The following is a 19,108-nucleotide window of genomic DNA, read 5'->3' on the forward strand; positions in this document are numbered from 1 at the left end:
TGAAGTAGAGTTCAGTCCCAAAATGTCACCTATTCCTTTCCTCCAGAGATGTTGCCTGACCCACTGAATTACTCCAGCATTTTGTGTCAATCTTCGGTATAACCCAGCATCTACAGTTCCTTCCAATCCAATATGTGTGAGATCATTGAGTCAGGTCACAAAGTCAGGCAGCTGGTAGTTCTGCGGGAAACAATCAACTAGCTACTGCATTCAGATTTCCTAGCTTGCATAATGCTGCATCCAAGCACAGAGTATATTGCAACAGGGGCAGGTGCTTTTGACCTCTTGCTCCACCCCTAGATTCACCCTAAGTCTTGGGCATTCCGTTACTTTATGCTAACCAGAGCTAGCACACCCATTGTTGCCCCATACATTTAATGTCATGCGAGATTCTCTATTTGTTTTTAAACAAATTTATTACTTTCAATAATTATCCAAATCAATTTCAACTGCTTGTAAATGCCTCTAATTATCTAATGTATTTAACAACAGCACGAGTGGCAAAAGGTCCTCAGTAAGGCACAAAGTGCAGGCTACTCGAGGCTGTTTGCAGCTTTCACCCTCTTCTAATCCAGAGCTACAGAATGTAGGCTGTAAAAGAAACAGCACAGCCATGGGGCGAGGATGGGAGGCCAAGCATAAGCAGCAAATTGGATCCAATGTAATCAGACTCACTTTGTACTCCTTATGTTGTTTTTCTTATTCCCAAGTCACACTAGGATAAATTAAATGGCAACCGAGGGAATATTATGCAGCTTAGCCCATTTGAAGTAGTTTTTCCCCAACATAGTCTTAGTGTGTGCACTTTTCATTATGCGCAATGATTTTGACAGTAGGCAAACTTTAATCTGTTTGGGTAGAAACAAGCCTCCAAAATTGTTTGAGACAATTTAGAAGAAACCTGTTTTCTTTATAGTTCAATTCATTGTTAGGTTTGCAACTGTGTACAACCATGTAGCATAGTTCTATTGCATCTCCCAATGCAACACTAGAACATTAAAAAAAAGGAACATCAGCAGTCAGGTTTATAAAGCCGCCTTCCCTGCATAACAAGATAATCCTGATGCTTCAACCTTACTATCCACAATTCCTCAATTCACCAAGAATCCATAGAAACATAGAAAATAGGTGCAGGTGTTGACCATTCGGCCCTTCGAGCCAGCACCGCCATTCAATATGAGATCATGGCTGATCATCCAAAATCAGTACCCCGTTCCTGCATTTTCCCCATATCCCTTGATTCCATTAGCCCCAAGAGCTATATATATCTAACTCTCCCTTGAAAACATCCAGTGAATTGGCCTCCACTGCCTTCTGTGATCCAGATCAATCTTATTTTCAAATAAACAACGGAGCATTCATAGTAAAGAATTGCAAAGATTAATTATCTTATGAGTGAAAAACATATCACCTCAGTCTTACCTCACTCACCTCATGCCAAGTCTAATATTGTTTCCCAACTAATTTTGTAACCATCATCTCTAGTTCAACACACCCAAAGGAAACAACCTCTCCACATTTAGCTTGTCAAGTATAAAAAGTTGATCAATTTCACTAAAATCACCTCTTATTCTTCTAGCCCTCACAGAATGTAGGCCTGGTAAACTCAATTTCTCTGACAGGATAAATATCATCATCTTATCCTCTATGGAGAGCTGACATCTGGGAATAGAACCATCGGCCACCCCCAGCTACGTTACAAGGATGTCTGCAAGAGAGATTTAAAGGCGTTCGACATCGATGTGGAGTCCTGGGAGAGCCTTGCAACTGACCGCACGAGGTGGAGAGGTACCCTGAACCAACATCTCAAAATGGGGGAAGAGAAACTGATGAACGCAGCGGCAGACAAGCAGGCACGCAGAAAGGAGCGCAGCAACTTCAACAGACCAGATACCACACACAAATGTGACCTTTGCAACAGAGACTGTCACTCCCGCATTGGTCTCTTCAGCCACAAGCGACACCTTTGCTGAGGTGTGGAGCAAGCAGCCAACAACTAGGATGCATCACCCATGGTCAGCCATGACCGAGGGGGGCCTAAGAAGTCTAGGATGCTCCGTCCTTGCATTACATGTATCCTTTGACGAGATTGCTCCTCCAATGTGGTTTTGGTTTCATTGTCAAAGAGTCTACAATATTGTGGTTAAAAATTTTTACTCATGGTCTTCAACCCCCTTGTTAAAAATAAGTCTCCTGTATCATTTGCTACTTACATATCAACTTTGTTTGTTGGCAGATGGTTGAACTAAGGTCAGAGATTAAAAGACAAAAAGTGAAAGATACGGAGATAAGGTTTTAAAGGAACAAATTGAGAATCTGGAGGGTGGGATAAATTATTGGAAGGAGATTGGGGGGGGGGGGGGGGGAGGAGAAATGGGTGCAAATCAAGATGGGTCACAGAGGAGAGGTTGGGAATGGGGGTGGAAGAGAGGAAGAGGGAAAGAGTTGTTTATAGATTAGTTACCTAAAATAGGAGAATCCAATGATCATACCTTGTGAGTTTCTAAATTACCCAAGAAGACTATGAGGCACTGTTCCTCCAGTATAGTGCATGATCAGCCATGATCACGGTAAATGGCGGTGCTGGCTCGAAGGGCCGAATGGCCTACTCCTGCACCTATTGTTTATCAGAGTTCATCAATTCATGTTATGTTGTATGGGTGTCAGGGTTATGGGGAGAAGGCAGGTGAATGGGGTTGAGAGAAAGATAGATCAGCCATGATTGAATGGCGGAGACTTGATTGGCCGAATGGCCTAATTCTGCTCATCACTTATGAACGTATTCATATTTAGATGTCCCAGGACAGCAAGAACAGTTTGGGAATGGGGAGGGGGGGGAGTTAAAATGATTAGGACTCGGGAGATCCAGTAGGCCTTGGCGGATTGAGGCCAAGTGTTCGGCAAAACAGTCGCCTAATCTATGATTGGTCTCTCCAATCCGCCACGGTCTGCTGTTTCTCCAAGTTACTAACCATTGTAATTCCCCTTCCAATTTCCATATCATCTTTGTCCTGGGCTTCCTCCATTGCCAGAGTGATGCCACATGCAAACTGGAGGAACTGATATTCCACTTACAACCTAATGGTATGAATTTGAATTCACCAATTTTAGGTAACTTCCAGCCACTCTTCCATGTGCACCAACTGGATTCACACCCATTTGTCACCTGTCTCCCTCGCCCTATCGTGTACGGGCAGTTGTTGGTCAGCGCGGACTGAGGGGCCTGGGCAAAGGGGCCTGTTTCTACGCTGGATCTCTAAACTAAATTAAACTCTGAGGCTCACTTGCCCAGACCTGCAATGGACCTCAACTTTACTTTATTCTCTGCCAGATCCATGCCTTCAATAAACACTTCCTTGCTGACCTGAACTCCACCAAGGGTCACAAGCTTGCCTAACCAGCATTTACAGTTTCTTGTTTCTGCACTTCGTCACCTATTCATGTTCCCCAGAGATGCTGCCTGACCCGCTGAATTACTCCAGCACTTTGTGTCTTCTTTTGTAAACCAGCATCTGGAGTTTCTTGTTTCAACACAAGGAATTTAATTTAATGCAGCATGTGACTGAAATCTCAAATGCATTGCATATTGATGAGATGGACTTAAGTTCTATTTTGGCCTTTGAGGAAATCAAATAAATATGTCAAGAAAAACTTGCAAGACCATGGAAAAGGGATCAAGTGGTAGAACTCGTGAGCTGCTGTTTTGGTAGCGAAAGGTTGGAAACATAATGGGCCAAATAGCCTAATTCCGTGCTGTAAATCGTACTACGATTCTATACAAATGTGTTATTTTTATTTTCCTTGGTACAGTGATACAGTGTGGAAACAGGCCCTTTGGCCCAACTTGCCCACACAACATGTCCCAGCCGCACTAGTCCCACCTGCCCGCATTTGGTCCATATCCCTCCAAACCTGTTCTATACCTGTCTAACTGTTTCTTAAATGTTGGGATAGTCCCTGCCTCAACTACCTCCTCTGGCAGCTTGTTCCATACACCCACCACCCTTAGAGTGAAAATGGAATCCTCAGGTTCCTATTAAACCTTTTCCCCTTCACCTTAAACCTATGTCCTCTGGTCCTCAATTCACCCACTATGGGCAAGAGACTCTGTGCATCTACCCGATCTATTCCTCTCATGATTTTATACACCATTGGTGATGGTGTTAAAAGGCTCCAGTCGCAACTGATGGGTATTTTCTTTGTGCATTTATTAGTCATTCTGAATTACTACTTTAAATATTTACCAACCACATTTACTATTGTATATTTTAATATTGTTTCTCAATCTACTTTGTTGAATTCAATCTTCATAACAATAGTGGGTCCTGATCAGATCTAAGACCCTTTTTCTGTACCTAAATAATTTTCAGAACTTTCTATTATGTTCATTCTTTATCCATGGTTCCTTTCCAATAACATTGTTAACTAACCCCGCAATGTCATATAATAACAGATTTGAAGTAAAATCAACTAATTGCTCAATAAAACCAGCTTGATTATATTCCAAAGAAAGACAAAATGTTAGAGTAACTCAACAGGTCAGGTGAACATGGATAGGCGACATTTCAGTTCAGAAGCCTTCTTCAGTCTCCATAATTTGATTATATTCCATAACCTTACCCTTTATATCTTTCATGTACTTTGCCAAATCCATTTGAAGATTAAACATTCTTGTTACTGTACTAACATAAATGCTTCCTTGACTTTGATATTTCTGCTGCCCAATATGGGCAGAACTGAAGAACAGAGGAGGGTGTGCACTATTCGAAAATGCTATTTTTTGCTTTTACTTCGTATCTCAACCCAAAATAGATCAAATTTTGTTATTATGTTTTCCCCCCTTGTTTTCTGCTCAGATCTGATGAAAGGTTACAAACTTGAAAAATTAATTATTTCTCTTTCCACACTGACCTACTGAACGTTTCTAGTATTTCATGTTTTTATTTCACATTTTCAGCATATGGCTAAGGAATTCATATGTTGAAAGACGAGCGACTAGGCTTGTATACACTGGAATTTAGAAGGATGAGAGGAGTTCTTATCGAAACGTATAAGATTATTAAGGGGTTGGACATGTTAGAGGCAGGAAACATGTTGGGGGAGTCCCAATGTTGGGGGAGTCCAGAACAAGGGGCCACAGTTTAAGAATAAGGGGTAGGCCATTTAGAACCGAGATGAGGAAAAACTTTTTCAGTCAGAGAGTTGTGAATCTGCGGAATTCTCTGCCTCAGAAGGCAGTGGAGGCCAATTCTCTGAATGCATTCAAGAGAGAGCTCGATAGAGCTCTTAAGGATAGCGGAGTCAGGGGGTATGGGGAGAAGGCAGGAACGGGGTACTGATTGAGAATGATCAGCCATGATCACATTGAATGGTGGTGCTGGCTCGAAGGGCCGAATGGCCTCCTCCTGCACCTATTGTCTATTCATGTTAATCAGGTTAAAGAGATGTGTGCCTCTGTGGTTCTTCAAATGCATGTCAGGGGGCTCTATACATGTCCCAAAAGGACAGTGAAAGCAGATTTTGAAATTCTCATTCACATCCACTGATCTTTATCTCTTCACTTTTCCTTTCATCGCCCACTTTCACCTTGCATCATCATCCTTTTTGCCATTTAATCTCTCCCTAATTTTACCCTTTTACAGAAAGCCCTTTTATTCCTCTCTCTCCACCTGTATCTCTATCCTGTAATTCCAGTGAAAAAGTTATCGACTGAAATGTTCAGCCTTTTTTTTCTCCACAGACCTCACCACACTTGCGGAGGATATTCAGCAAATTTTTTAAACTCCAATCTTCTGACATAGATGGGATGCCATCATAGAGCTATTCATGGCACTTAGAACAATATTTACCAACATTACAAAGCTTTTGCCTGAAGGTGGAACTGACTGATGATTGTACTGTTCAACATAACAAATCACAGCTATTCAAGAAAATACTTCTGGGATCCTGCTCTGCCCGAAATAGCCAAATGTAATCACCCGTCTCAATTTTTCTTTGTTTTTCCAATTGTATATAACAACATTAACATTAGTTATCATGCAATGTTAAATCAAACATTAACTCTTTGCTTGCAAAATCAATTCTCAATGCTTGTACATTAGGTATTTTTCAAAAAGGTAATCCCAGTTCTCACATCATTAAATCTATTTTAGTATACCAGTAATAATGACAAGATTGTATTACACAAGGGTCCTTTAGTCAACCGAAAACATTAAACAAACCACTGGAAAGTTGTCTTCCATAGCCTGGTTCATAAAGACTTAAGAGTACTGACAAAATGTTGGAGTAACTCAGCAGGTCAGGCAGCATCTCGGGAGAGAAGGAATGGGTGACGTTTCGGGTCGAGACCCTTCCTCAGACCGAGTCTCGACCCGAAACATCACCCATTCCTTCTCTCCCGAGATGCGGCCTGACCTGCTGAGTTACTCCAGCATTTTGTGAATAAATACCTTCGATTTGTACCAGCATCTGCAGTTATTTTCTTACACTAAGAGTACTGACAAGCAGATTCAAATGACACAGCATTTAATTTCCAAAGCGACCCCTTTTTCTACTAACATCCTCCGAAAAGTCCAAATAAGCACTAAACAATAAGCATCAATTCAACATTTCTGTGTTTCTTAATGCTTTGCATAGTGAAGGAAATATGATTTCATAACTTGAATGTAATGCTGTTAAACAGAAGCGAGTGTGTATTTACACACACAATATACATGAAAAGAACATCTTATTGATTTACAGGCATCCGAAAGTACAGAATTAACCAAGGTTCACCAAATACGAGCAAATGATTTGCTGAATTTTGTTAACAACTCAGAAATGAAACATTGATCTTACCAGAAACAGAATGGATACCAGGAGGAGGTGGCTGTCCAGGTGGTGGTATAGGAGGTAACCTCAGGCTTGGAGGCAGACCTGGTAGAGGTGGAGGCAAATGATGTCCGGGTGGAGGCAACTGATGGCCTGGCGGAGGCAACCCCGGAGGTGGTGGCGGAAATGGAATCATCCCTGGAAGAGTGACGTCTTCCACTATTAATGGGTCATTACCATGATCGAAGAGGCAGAGATCACCACGCATACAGAAACCTTTTTCTGACAACAAGAAAAATAGTTCAACACATCATATTCAAAATGTATGCTTCTCACTCCAGAAAGTAAAAATGCAGTCGTGATATTGCACTTATTCACAGGTCACCCCAACTGTATGTGATTGCCTAACGACTTTCATAAAAAGTTAGTGCATAATAATTATATTGTTAGTTTTAAACTGGAACTGTAGACCAGTAATAGTTCAGCTGATATTCAGTTCACTAATCGTGTATCATTTTTGAAATTACTCAAATATTTTCAGTTGTCAATGGAATTAAAATGAAACTGATTAAACAATTACAACTTAGAAATAGCCATTTTTCCACTTGAAGAACATTTGAATTCAGTTTAGTACTTGGTAATATATTTGACTTTTGTCCTTCCTATAGTTATAAGTTATTGCCAAATTTCATATTACATCACCTGTCAACCGGGGCGGCATGGTGGTGCAGCGGTAGAGTTGCTGCCTTAGAGCGCCAGAGACCCGGGTCCGATCCTGACTACAGGTGCTTGTCTGTACGTTCTCCCAGTGACCTGCGTGGGTTTTCTCCAGTTTCCTCCCACACTCTAAAGACGTACAGGTTTATAAGATAATTGGCTTGGTATAATTGTAAATTGTCCCTAGTGTGTGTAGGGTGGTGTAAGTGTGCAGGGATCGCTGGTCATCGCGGACTCGGTGGGCCGAAGGGTCCGTTTTGCACACTGCATCTCTAAACTTAAACTCTTACTTTACAGCCATTAATCTGCCTGATTTATAACGAGTTTTAGTCCAAACCATCAGCGCAGTATTCACTGTCAAAATGAAAAGGACATTAAATTATAGTGCAAACATTTTTGCAGCAATAAACATGTAAAATAGTACACATCACTTACCATCATAGTCTCTGCACCGGCGTTTTGGAGCTGCATTTCTACCGAAGGAGTTTGTACCCGTGTGGTTGTTATAGAAATTAGACCAGCTCTCAGTAGTGTTGTCAGGATGGTGGACAGGAGCTACCACGGTTACTGCACTCGGAGCAGGGGGGCCTCCAACAAAATACGGCTCGGTTGAACTGCTTACTGATGTACAACTAGGAACATACATGTTCTCTGTGGCCTCATTTCTTTCCAATTCAAACTTTGACCTCTCCTTATGTTGATCTGTTAATTAAAAAAAGTTTTTCAAATTAAATAATTTAAAAAATCGGTACCAAAATGATTTTGGATGGTTGCCAAATTGTACCGCGAAAGAGCTTCAGTATTTCAATTTCATATTAATGAAATCAATATTTGCAAGTCTGAAGAAGGGTCTCGACCCAAAATGTTACCCATTACTTCCCTCCTGAGATGCTGCCTGAACTGCTGAGTTACTCCAGCATTTTGTGATACCTTCAATATTTGCAATCATTCATTTGTCTCCTAAAATCATGTCAGAGTCTTCTAAAAGGTTGAAGACAGTCCATATTTTGGTCAGGTCAATTTTGCTCTTTAATCTGGCATTCATTGAAATGGAAGCATTTACATAAAACAATAAATTGCCAACAGCCTTGCATAAATGCCCTTCTTACATAAGCAGGTCAGTAAAATTCACATGATAATATCTTGAAACCTGTACCTGTCAAATGAATTATTCTTGATACATTACTTTTATCTGTAAACTGAGATATAGTGATACCTCCAACAGCAAGATAATAGTTACCTTGCTATCTTTTTTTTTTAATGCTGATTTACATTTTCTTCTGTACCTGAAGCAAACCTTTGAAGTCTTAATAAATTACAGTTTATGTTCATTACTGATTATTCACAAGTTTTCATTATTCTCTTACAAAGGCAGACATTTTCTAGTGGAATATACCACCTGGTGCCCTTTCTGACAAATAAAAAAGCTTTTGCAAGTATCGCTTACAGTTTTAAGCAACAGAGACCTAAAAACATGATCTGAATCCAGAGGGACTGTGCTACTGCTTGCACTGTGTACTGCTCGAAGTCTCCAAATATTACAAGAATTTTCATTCGTAGCAGGACTCGTCACAGCCCAGCAGTTTAATGATTAAAGAATATAATAATGGGAGTTATGCAGGTTTATCTGTTAAAAGCAAGGATCCAATATTTTGCCTGATCTATAAGACTTCTTAGCTACCTCGTAAAAAGTTAGAGATATGAGCGTCAACTGTTACCAGAAATAGCAAAGTCTGCAACTATTTCTAACCTACAATACCCCACGGAGTCAATTATCAGCATGAATCCAACTGTGGAAAACAACGACAGGTGCAGTGGAGAATACTCAGCTCCAATCGTTTCAATATGTTGAGCACACATTCTTGATCAAGTAAAATGCTATTTTTGAGTACTAGTTTGTTTCTGAAAAGGAATATTTAATCACCAACTTAGATATTTTATAACTTGTTCTTTATTCATTGGCAGTCAGTTAAATATATGGTTGCATGGGTAAGTAGAGATAAATTCCTGCACTCAACATTGTCGGCACTGCAGTAGAGTTGCTGCCTTGCAGTACCAGAGACCTGGGTTCAATCCTAACTATGGGTGTTGTCTGTACAGAGTTTGTACGTTCTCCCCATGATCACGTAGGATTTCCCCGGGAGCTCCGGTTTCTTCCCACACTCAGAAGACATACAGATTTGTAGGCTAATTGGCTTCGGTAAAGATTGTAAATTATCCCTAGTGTGTGGGATAGTGCTAGCGTACAGGTTGATCGTTGTTCAACCCGAAGGCACGTGTTCCTATGCTATATCGCCAAACTAAAAATTGTCAAATTATTTAAAGTATTGACGTTATAATGGACACAAGAAAAATGGCTAAAGGTGGCCCCTGTACATTTAGAACCCTAACCCTAACCCAGTAATAAAATTAATAAACTTGATTCATAAAGTACTTCAATGTAAAAAAATGAGTGGGGTTCATCTATGAACACAACAGTTCCAGATGGAGAAATCTAAGACCAGTAATCTATTTACTCTACCTTTGTCACATTCTTGTAAATATTTTTTGCACTGTTTCCAATTAAATGACATATTTCCTATAACAGGGTAACCAGAAGTATAGATGGTATCCAAATGTGGTCTTGGCTAGGCCTTGCGCAGTGGTACCATAACATCCCGACTCATGTACTCATTACCGTAAGTGTTCCCAATGCCTTCTTCACCACCCTTCTCTTAGTGACACCATTTTCATTGAACTATGTACCTGCACCTTTGGTCTCTATTTCATAACACTCCCAAGGGCCTTCAAATTTACTGTGCAACTCAACCATGGAAAATACAACAAAATTAAAGGTCTATTAAATATAAAAAGTCTCGTAAAGTTTCCATAAATAGTGAGCCTCAGGAGCAGTAGCATTTTACAATTCAACGAAAGATGACAAAGTAGTTGATACAGAAAGTGTGAGAGTAAATTAATGAGTAACAGACTGCATAAGCTTTTTTTTTGGCATACAAATGGAAAATAACTGGTGAGACAAATGCAGTAGGCAGAGAGACAGATAGAATTTAGAAATGGAGAATAAGAAAACAAGAAGAACTCTGTGTCTATCTTTATAGAAGGGTCCAGTGCAACAAAGGAAATACGCAAATTTAGTATTATTAATGAAATACAACAAGTGAAGTTAATGGCCCATTAAACTGATAAATCCCAAACATCTGTTGGCCTTTATCCCAGAATGTTGGAAGACCATTGAGATAGTATTATCTTCCAAAATTTGAGATTTTAAATGGTTCCTGCACATTGGAGGGTAGTAAAATATGGCAACATTATTTGAGAGAGGGAAAACCTGGAACAACTGATTTGTGGGCTTGACTAGTATTGAAAAAATGAAGGTATCTATATTAAAAAATTGAGTAGAAATTTATTACATTTGATTTGAGACAAGATGAAACTACAGAAAAACCAGGGTTGACTAATTTACTGAAGTTCCTTCAGTAGATTGGGGAAAGCAAAAATTATGGTGTATTTCAACTTCTACATTTGAGGTCATTATATTAAAAAAAGAGCATATAGAATTGGTTTAATATACTAGTGTGGACCGAAACAGAAAACAATGATAGAACAATGATGTGCGGGATTCACAATGACTTATTCAGAGGACAGAAGGCTGTGGTAGAAGGTAGATATTCTGGCCGGAAGTCTGTGACCAGTGGAGTTACGCAGGGTTCTGTGCTGGAACCTTTGCTGTTTGTAATATATATATATATAAGACCTCGACATAAAAATAGATGAATGGTAGGTAAGTTTGTTCATGACACCAAAATTGGAGGAGTTGCAGATAATGAGGAAGGCTGTCAGAAGGAACAGTGGGATAAATATCAGCTGCAGAAATGGACAGAAAATAGCCATTGGACTTTAATCCAAGCAAGCATGAGGTGTTGCACTCCGGGAGGTTATATGTAAGGAGACAGTATACATTTAATGGCAAGACCCTTAACAACATCGATGTACAGAAGGGTCTTGGAGCCCCAGTTTATCCCTCACTACAGGTGACAACACAAGTAGATAGGCTGCTAAAGAAGGCATACGGTATGCTTGCCTTCATTACTAGAAGCATTGAACACAACAGTCAGAAAGTCCATGATGCAGCTCTGTAGGTCTTTAGTTAGACCACATTTGGTGTATTGCGTGCTGTTCTGGTTGCCCAATTACAGGAAAGATATGGAAACTTTGGAAGTGGTTTACCAGAATGCTGCCTAGATTAATGGGGTTCAGCTATAAGAAGAGGTTGGATAGACTTGGATTGTTTTCTCTGGAACATCGGAGTTTGAGGGGAGACTTGATAGAAGGATATAAAATGATGACAGGCATAGATAGGGTAGACAGTCAGAACCTTTTTCCAGGGTGGAAATTTCCAACACAAGAGGGCATAGCTATAAGATGAGAGGGAGAAAGTTTAATGGAGATATACAGGGCACGTTTCTGTTTACACAGAGGGTGACGGGGGCCTGGAACATATTGCCTGGGGTGGTGGTGGAGGCAGATACAATAGTGGCATTTAAGAGGATTTTAGAGAGGCACATGAAAGTGCAGGGAATAGAGGGATATGGATCATGTGCAGGCAGATGAGATCAGTTCAGCTAGACATCATGTTCCAATGCAAATTGTGTGCCAAATGGTCTGGTTTCTGAGCTGTACTGTTCCAAATAAATATTATTTTTCAGGCAGGCATGCTATGACCAGTGGAGTCGTATTCAAATTGGGAATTGGCAAGTACAGCATATATTTTTTGGCTGGGGTAGTGAGGGGAAATTATGTGAATTAATTTCTATTCTATAAGCGAGTTCGGTATCTCAACTGAGCATTTGCCGGTCATAGGTCCTGACAATTTTTGCCTGATTTCACTCCTATAAAAAAGGTGTCTATGATGGTTATCATTCAATACTAATAATAAATACTGCCCATAACATAGCCTTTCTATTATTGAAAATATAATCGGTGGAGTCACAGAAATCTGGACAAAAACAGAAGAACCAAGCTTCACAGACCTGCTCACTTACCCCTACTTGTGCTATTGCTGCGGCCAAGTACTCTATTCCGGTCCCGACTGCGACTGCGACTTCGACTTTTGGTCTTCAATGGACTGTGGCTATAACTCCTACCCCTACGACGGTCATATCGATCTCGATAAAGATCTCTCGAATGGGGGTATCTCTCAAAGTCTCTGCGCCGTCGTTCTTCGCGCTTTTTCTCGTCACGAGTTCTGAAAAATTATTTTATTCTTTAATAAATTTATGCCTCTCTGGATTAACATCCTTATAAAAACCAAATTTTAGCACTAAATGGCGATGTTGAAGAAAAGGTGTTTGAGAACACAGGTATAAAAATCAAAAAACAGTGATTTACAAATATTAAATGAACACAAAGGATGCTTTTGGAACAAAATGAAACACAGGGGTGTCAGAGAGACACAGTTGTAGACCTGCTGGCTAACAGCGCCAGAGATCCAGGTTCGATCCTGACAATGGGTGCTATCTGTACAGAGTTTGTATATTCTCCCTGTGACTAATGTGGGTTATATGTCGTTTGCATGTTGCTCCAGTGGACACACAGATTTCCTTCAAATGTTCAGACTTACAACATCTCAAAGACATGGAGTAGATTAATTGACCACTGATAGAAGCTGGGGGAGGGGATGGTGCTGTTGGGGAGGTTGGCAAATTGAGAAAGTGGAGAATAAAATGGGATTAGTATAAATGGGTACATGATGGCAGCTGCAGTTTCATGTGATTAAAAGGCCAATTTCTAGGCTGCCTGACAGACACGTGTTATGTTACATGCTAATTTCCATCCATTTTTTATTCATTCTTGTTTACTAACAATTAACAAAAACTCAATCCATGCAAATTTCATGCCTAATGAGATCCTTCATCCCTTTAATATCTAAATGCTTTTTAAAAGAAAACAATGACAGAGTATGAATATAAACACTAAAAGTAAAAAGATGCAGTTACCAGTTTACATAGTAATATGGCGTCTTAAATACAATACATATTTGGCAATGGCAACAAAGCAATACTCCTGCACCTATTGTCAATCCTTCTTGAGCTACAGCCCGCAACTTTGTTAATGTTTTATGAGTAACAAAGGTCCATTTGTCCTGCGGTTACATTTATTAAAAACAACTAAAACAGACTTTTGAATTGATTCCATATTCTTTACATGAAAATTAACCTTAAGCACCTAATCTTGGCATGACACAAATCAGTGTGCAAACAGAAGTCAAACTCGACTCTAAGCACACATTTTCAGTTAATAATTAGTCATGTTTCATACCGTGTATCAATAGGTCCTAAAAGGGGTTTAAAAGGACTGTGGCTTTTCTTTAATAAAGGTTTTCTACCATCTTGCTCCTCATCATACAGGGGAACCTAAAATAACAGGAAGTAATGGACAAAAAAAGTAAACCCAGACGTTTATTACAGTCACAATGTCATAAAAATGTAAGCAGAAAACTTGATGCAACTCATTTATCTCCCTTAAAATTAATGGAAACATTTATATGACTGCACATAAATAATCCCAATTCACACCACATTGAAACTTGTCAGTGTGACTCTGACAACTCAAACATGACTGGAAAACTTAGCATTCATTTATTACAACATTTGACCGACTTCATGGGCATTCAATTCTGTAAATTCTTTAAGCTTTTATCAATACCCTAAATTTGTCAGTTGGTATAATTAAAATTTATTTGGGTATCTGCAGGTCTAAGAAAACTGGCTCGATTTTAATTATGTTTCCCACCAATGTGTTTGAGAACACGTGATAATCAGTGTTAAAGTTCAAATGATTAAAAGGGTAAACAACGGAGATTTTTTGCCATTTAAAATAAGTAGCAGAGTTTTAATTTTTAAGATACAATTTCACATAGCAACAGTCGCACAAAGTATTTCCATCTGCCCACCATCAATTAAGTTTCTAAACCTGCTTATTTGTGAACAAAATATGGCAATATATTCCAGCTATCTGTGCTGTTTCTTCAATCTGCTCTCCCCATCATCTATAAAGCAGCACTTTGCAGCTTTTGAGCTTTTAAAAAAAACCTCCTACAGTCAGTCATAATCCCTGATATTAAATAACTCAAGGTTTAACCAAAACCTTGTAGAAACATGTGTCACAAATCCTACTTGAACCCATGGTGAAACAACAAAATACAAGCAGTCTCCAGGTTATGAAAGCCTTGAGCTATGAATTTTATGAACATTTTCCAATGATTTTTTAAAACATGTTTTGAAACAAGTTGAGCAACAACTGTCCTTAGACATGGATAGCATTGGCAAGGTTATTTTTAAACTAGATCTTTCTCCTGAAAGTCATTACTGACACAGAGGGTCACACAACATCAGAAATTTACTCAAAAGGCAGATTACTCACTTCCTTTTTGTCCTCCCTCTCTTGCCACAAAGGCTGCATGTCCTGCTTCAATGTCTCCTGGACAAGCTGTTCTGGTCGTTGAATGTAGTTCTTTGTGCTTAAAGCATCAAAGAGTTTGTCCACAAAACCAACAGTTTCTATCAAATCAAATAATTATAAATTAAATTAAAATTAAATGCAGCATTGAGAAATGTATACAAACTCATAATTAAATTACTACATGCAATCTACACCTGAACATATACTGCATTCTCATATGGGACTTGCTTGCTTATTCACACAAAGATCCTTGTAAACCATGAGTAATATCTCTTTTAAATAGCACTGTATTTCTGCAATTCTACTGTCAGAAGAAATCAAACCAAAAGGAGAAATTGCAAAAAGGTACAAGTCTTTTGCAAAACAAAATATCCTTGATTCATTCACCATCAGGTGGATGAGATACAAGTCAAGTCAATTTTATTTGCATAGCACATTTAAAAACAACCCACGTTGACCAAAGTGCTATACATCAGTTCAGGTACTAAGAACGAACATACAATGGCACACAAACATAACAGCATATACATAAACAGTTCACAGTGCCCCCTCAGAGGCCCACAAACGCTAGGGAGTAGAAATAGGTTTTGAGCCTGGACTTAAAGGAGTCGATGGAGAGGGCAGTTCTGATGGGGAGAGGGATGCTGTTCCATAGTCTAGGAGCTGCAACCGCAAAAGCGCGGTCACCCCTGACCTTAAGCCTAGACCGCGGGATAGTCAGTAGCCCCAAGTCGGCCGACCTGAGGGACCTGGAGATAGAGTGGTGGGTTAGAAGATTTTTGATATGGAGGGGGGGGGAGGGGGCAAGCCCGTTTAGGGCTTTGTATGTGAATAGGAGGAGCTTGAAGTTGATTCTGTACTGTACTGGGAGCCAGTGGAGAGAGGCCAGAATCGGGGTGATGTGGTCCCTTTTACGGGTACCTGTCAGGAGTCTCGCTGCGGCGTTTTGGACCAATTGCAGGCGAGACGGGGATGATTGGCTGATCCCAGTGTATAGGGAGTTGCAACAGTCTAGGCGGGAGGAAATGAATGCGTTGATTTTTCAATGTCGTCAAATTGGAGGAATGGGTTGATTTTAGCTATGGTACGAAGCTGGAAGAAGCTGGCTTTTACCACAGCGTTGACTTGCTTGTCAAACTTTAATGCAGAGTCAAATGTCACGCCAAGGTTTTTGACATGCGGTTTGAATAGGGAGGATAGGCTTCCAAGGCTGCCTGTTATCGTTTTGATGGAGTCGGGGGGGGGGGGGCGAATAGGATGACCTCAGACTTGCTCTCGTTTAATTGAAGGAAGTTCTGTGCCATCCAACATTTTATGTCCTCAAGGCAGTGCATGAGACTGATTAAATTTGACCGGTTGTTGGGTTTCAGGGGGAGATAAAACTGTGTCATCCGCATAGCAGTGGAAAGAAATGCCGTGCCTTTGAATGATTTGGCCGAGGGGGAGCATGTACAGAGAAGAGAATGGGGCCTAGGATGGAGCCTTGTGGAACCCCGCAGGAGAGGCTAGCTGGGGAAGAGGAATAATTGCCTATGTTGATGGAAAAACTCCTATTTTTGAATGGCTCAGTTAGTACCCTATAACAAAAATGAGCCACCAAAATCTCGCCCACAAATAGACTATCAAAACAATTATCAGAATTGCCAATTTTCCTCTGATTGGATATTTGTTTTGCAGAGCTAGAAATCGAAATAAAGAAACTGGAAGGATCCTCCACTAATGGAATCAAAATAATGTACACGGAACAAAAATAAAAGTTTCAGTAACTACCTAGGCACTTACCTATGGACACACAATAATGATGGAAAATATTTGACAATGCTAATAGTTTACTTCATATTAGTTATGTGTCACAACCTGAACCTTGAGCAGTAGAATCCACACCAAATTATAACTGCTTCGACCATCTTTTTCCAAATATCATTGGCCCCTTGCAACACACGGACTGATAAAATGAGTCAGGACTCGACCTCTTAAAATTACTTGTACCCACTCTTAACTGACATGTTTATCATCCAAAAGTCTAACACTCTAACAAAACACTTTGAACTACAGATGAAACAATTTTGAACTATCTTCCATATACCATGGAATTACAATAGATTATGTTTTATCGAAGAATACACTAACAGTCAATCTTCCTTCCCAAACATAAAACACAAAACAGTACAGCGCTGGAATACGCCCTTCGCCCCATAATGTCTGTGCCAAGCATGCCAACTCAAACTCTTATCTGCCTGCACATAATCCATATGCCTACCCAAAGGACTCTTAAACACTTTTATTATATCTGTCTCCACCACCACCAGTGGGTTTTAGGCACCCATCACCTTGGATAAAAATACTTCCCTTGCAAATCTCCTTTAAACTTTGCCCATCTCACCATATATCTATGCTCTTTAGTAGTGGATTTTTCCATCCTGGGAAAAGGTTCTGACTGTCAATCTATGCCTCCCATAATTTTGTATACTTCCACCAAGTCTCTCCTCAACATCTGGTGTTCTAGAAAAAACAATCCAAGTGTGTCCAACTTCTTGTAGATACAAAATGCTGGAGTAACTTAGCGGGTTACTCTGGAGAGAAGGAATGGGTGGCATTTCGGGTCGAGACCCTGCTTCAGACTGATGTCAGGGGAGTGGGCGGGACAGATAGAATGTAGTAGGAGACAGTAAGACTGGTGGGAGAACTGGGAAGGGGAGGGGACGGAGAGGGAGGGATAGCAAGGACTAACTTCAAATAGCCCTTGCTTTCTCTCTCTCCATCCCCTCCCCAGTTCTCCCACCAGATGGCATTTAAATAATTTTCAATAGGGAAAGGTCTTTCTTCCTTTTAGCTTTAGAATGTAGTATGAAAAGGTACGGATGAACGGTAATGGCAATCAGCAGGGCTACAGACCAAGTGTTGAAAAATTTGGTCTTGTCTGCTTAAGAACAACAGGCTGAATGGCTTTGTTTTCTATTGGCAAGTCTTCTAGAAGGATGGCCTGCTTTGGTTTGTGGAAAGTTATCCATGTTCACTTCATACACCGAGAACATTAAATTTCCAGCCAGTCTAACATGCATGGTCTAAAATTACCATTACATTAAGTGTAATCATTTTTATGCAAGCAATGTTCATACAATAAATGTAGGCTGATTCCTCATTACACAGTAAACAATTTCCATATAGGCGACCCCTGCATAATGGGTATGCATTGGTTGTTCTGAGAAAACAGCCTGCCTCATGGTTTTCCATCACACTTAGCCACATCGTCTGCACATGCGTCATGAGACGCATGTTGAGAAAAAGTGTTCCGATTTATTTCCTTCCCCCATGGCCGAAAAATAAATTGAGAGTGAATTTTAATTCCTTATCGAATTTCTGTAACATGAACAGCCCTATCTTGTCAGTTTTACGTTCTGCATTTGGCAAAATGTTCAAATATGAATCATATTCAGTTTCGTTTATAGCAGGGTGCAATGAATGACACTAAAATAGTTGGTATCCTGGACAGTGAAGATGGTTGTTAACAATTACAGTGGGAATTTGATCAGCTGGACAAGTGGACCAATGAATGGCAAATGGAGTACGAGGTGTTATATTATGGAAGGTCAAACCAGGGCAGGACCTTCAGTGAGTGTTAGGGCCCTGGGGGGTATTATCGAGCAGAAGGATCTATGAGTACAATTAAAATGGCCCAGAATTTCTTGCTAGGAGTGAAGCATTCACGCTTACCACTGCCTAATACGGTGTAATTACATTTTTTCACAGGTACCATGACATATTGCTGCTTAGAACCAGCTAACCATTGACGATAAACTGTGTTGTGGCACTGAATTATATATATCATAAAGAGGAAAGGAATGGGGAAAAACATGACCTATAGCAAAAGATGTGGAAATACTTGCTGGTTTAGCCAAGTCCCGAGTTTGCCGAGTGGGAAATATTCTAAATATCTGAAACTATTCAGAATACATTTCTTTATTAACATATAAAAATCAATAACTAAAGCACACAAAGATATGGTTTAAAAAAATTAACAACTTAAAGTTTACCCTTCCTTTTACATCTACACTGCAATAACTCAGTTATTTCAACAGCATCCCCAATAACCATGATCTCTAGCAAGAAGGACAGCAGA

At 39.9% G+C, this 19,108-nt stretch overlaps 1 protein-coding gene across 5 annotated transcripts in view; it reads right to left on the bottom strand.

The window, feature by feature from the left end:
- rbm27 (RNA binding motif protein 27) overlaps positions 1–19,108 on the bottom strand; it is a 98,369-nt gene that overhangs the window by 59,529 nt on the left and 19,732 nt on the right. For 4 of the 5 annotated variants that reach the window (XM_078411750.1, XM_078411747.1, XM_078411749.1 and 1 more), the window contains exons 3-7: positions 14,950–15,086; positions 13,846–13,940; positions 12,570–12,772; positions 7,963–8,229; positions 6,838–7,092 (exon numbers count right to left, since the gene is read on the bottom strand). In XM_078411750.1, the coding sequence (XP_078267876.1) occupies positions 6,838–7,092; positions 7,963–8,229; positions 12,570–12,772; positions 13,846–13,940; positions 14,950–15,086 (957 nt within the window). The remainder of the gene's footprint in view (positions 1–6,837; positions 7,093–7,962; positions 8,230–12,569; positions 12,773–13,845; positions 13,941–14,949; positions 15,087–19,108) is intronic. The other variant, XM_078411748.1, reaches the window with a different exon arrangement.

This window comes from Rhinoraja longicauda, chromosome 14, assembly GCF_053455715.1.
Source record: "Rhinoraja longicauda isolate Sanriku21f chromosome 14, sRhiLon1.1, whole genome shotgun sequence".
Taxonomy (NCBI): Eukaryota; Metazoa; Chordata; class Chondrichthyes; order Rajiformes; family Arhynchobatidae; genus Rhinoraja; species Rhinoraja longicauda.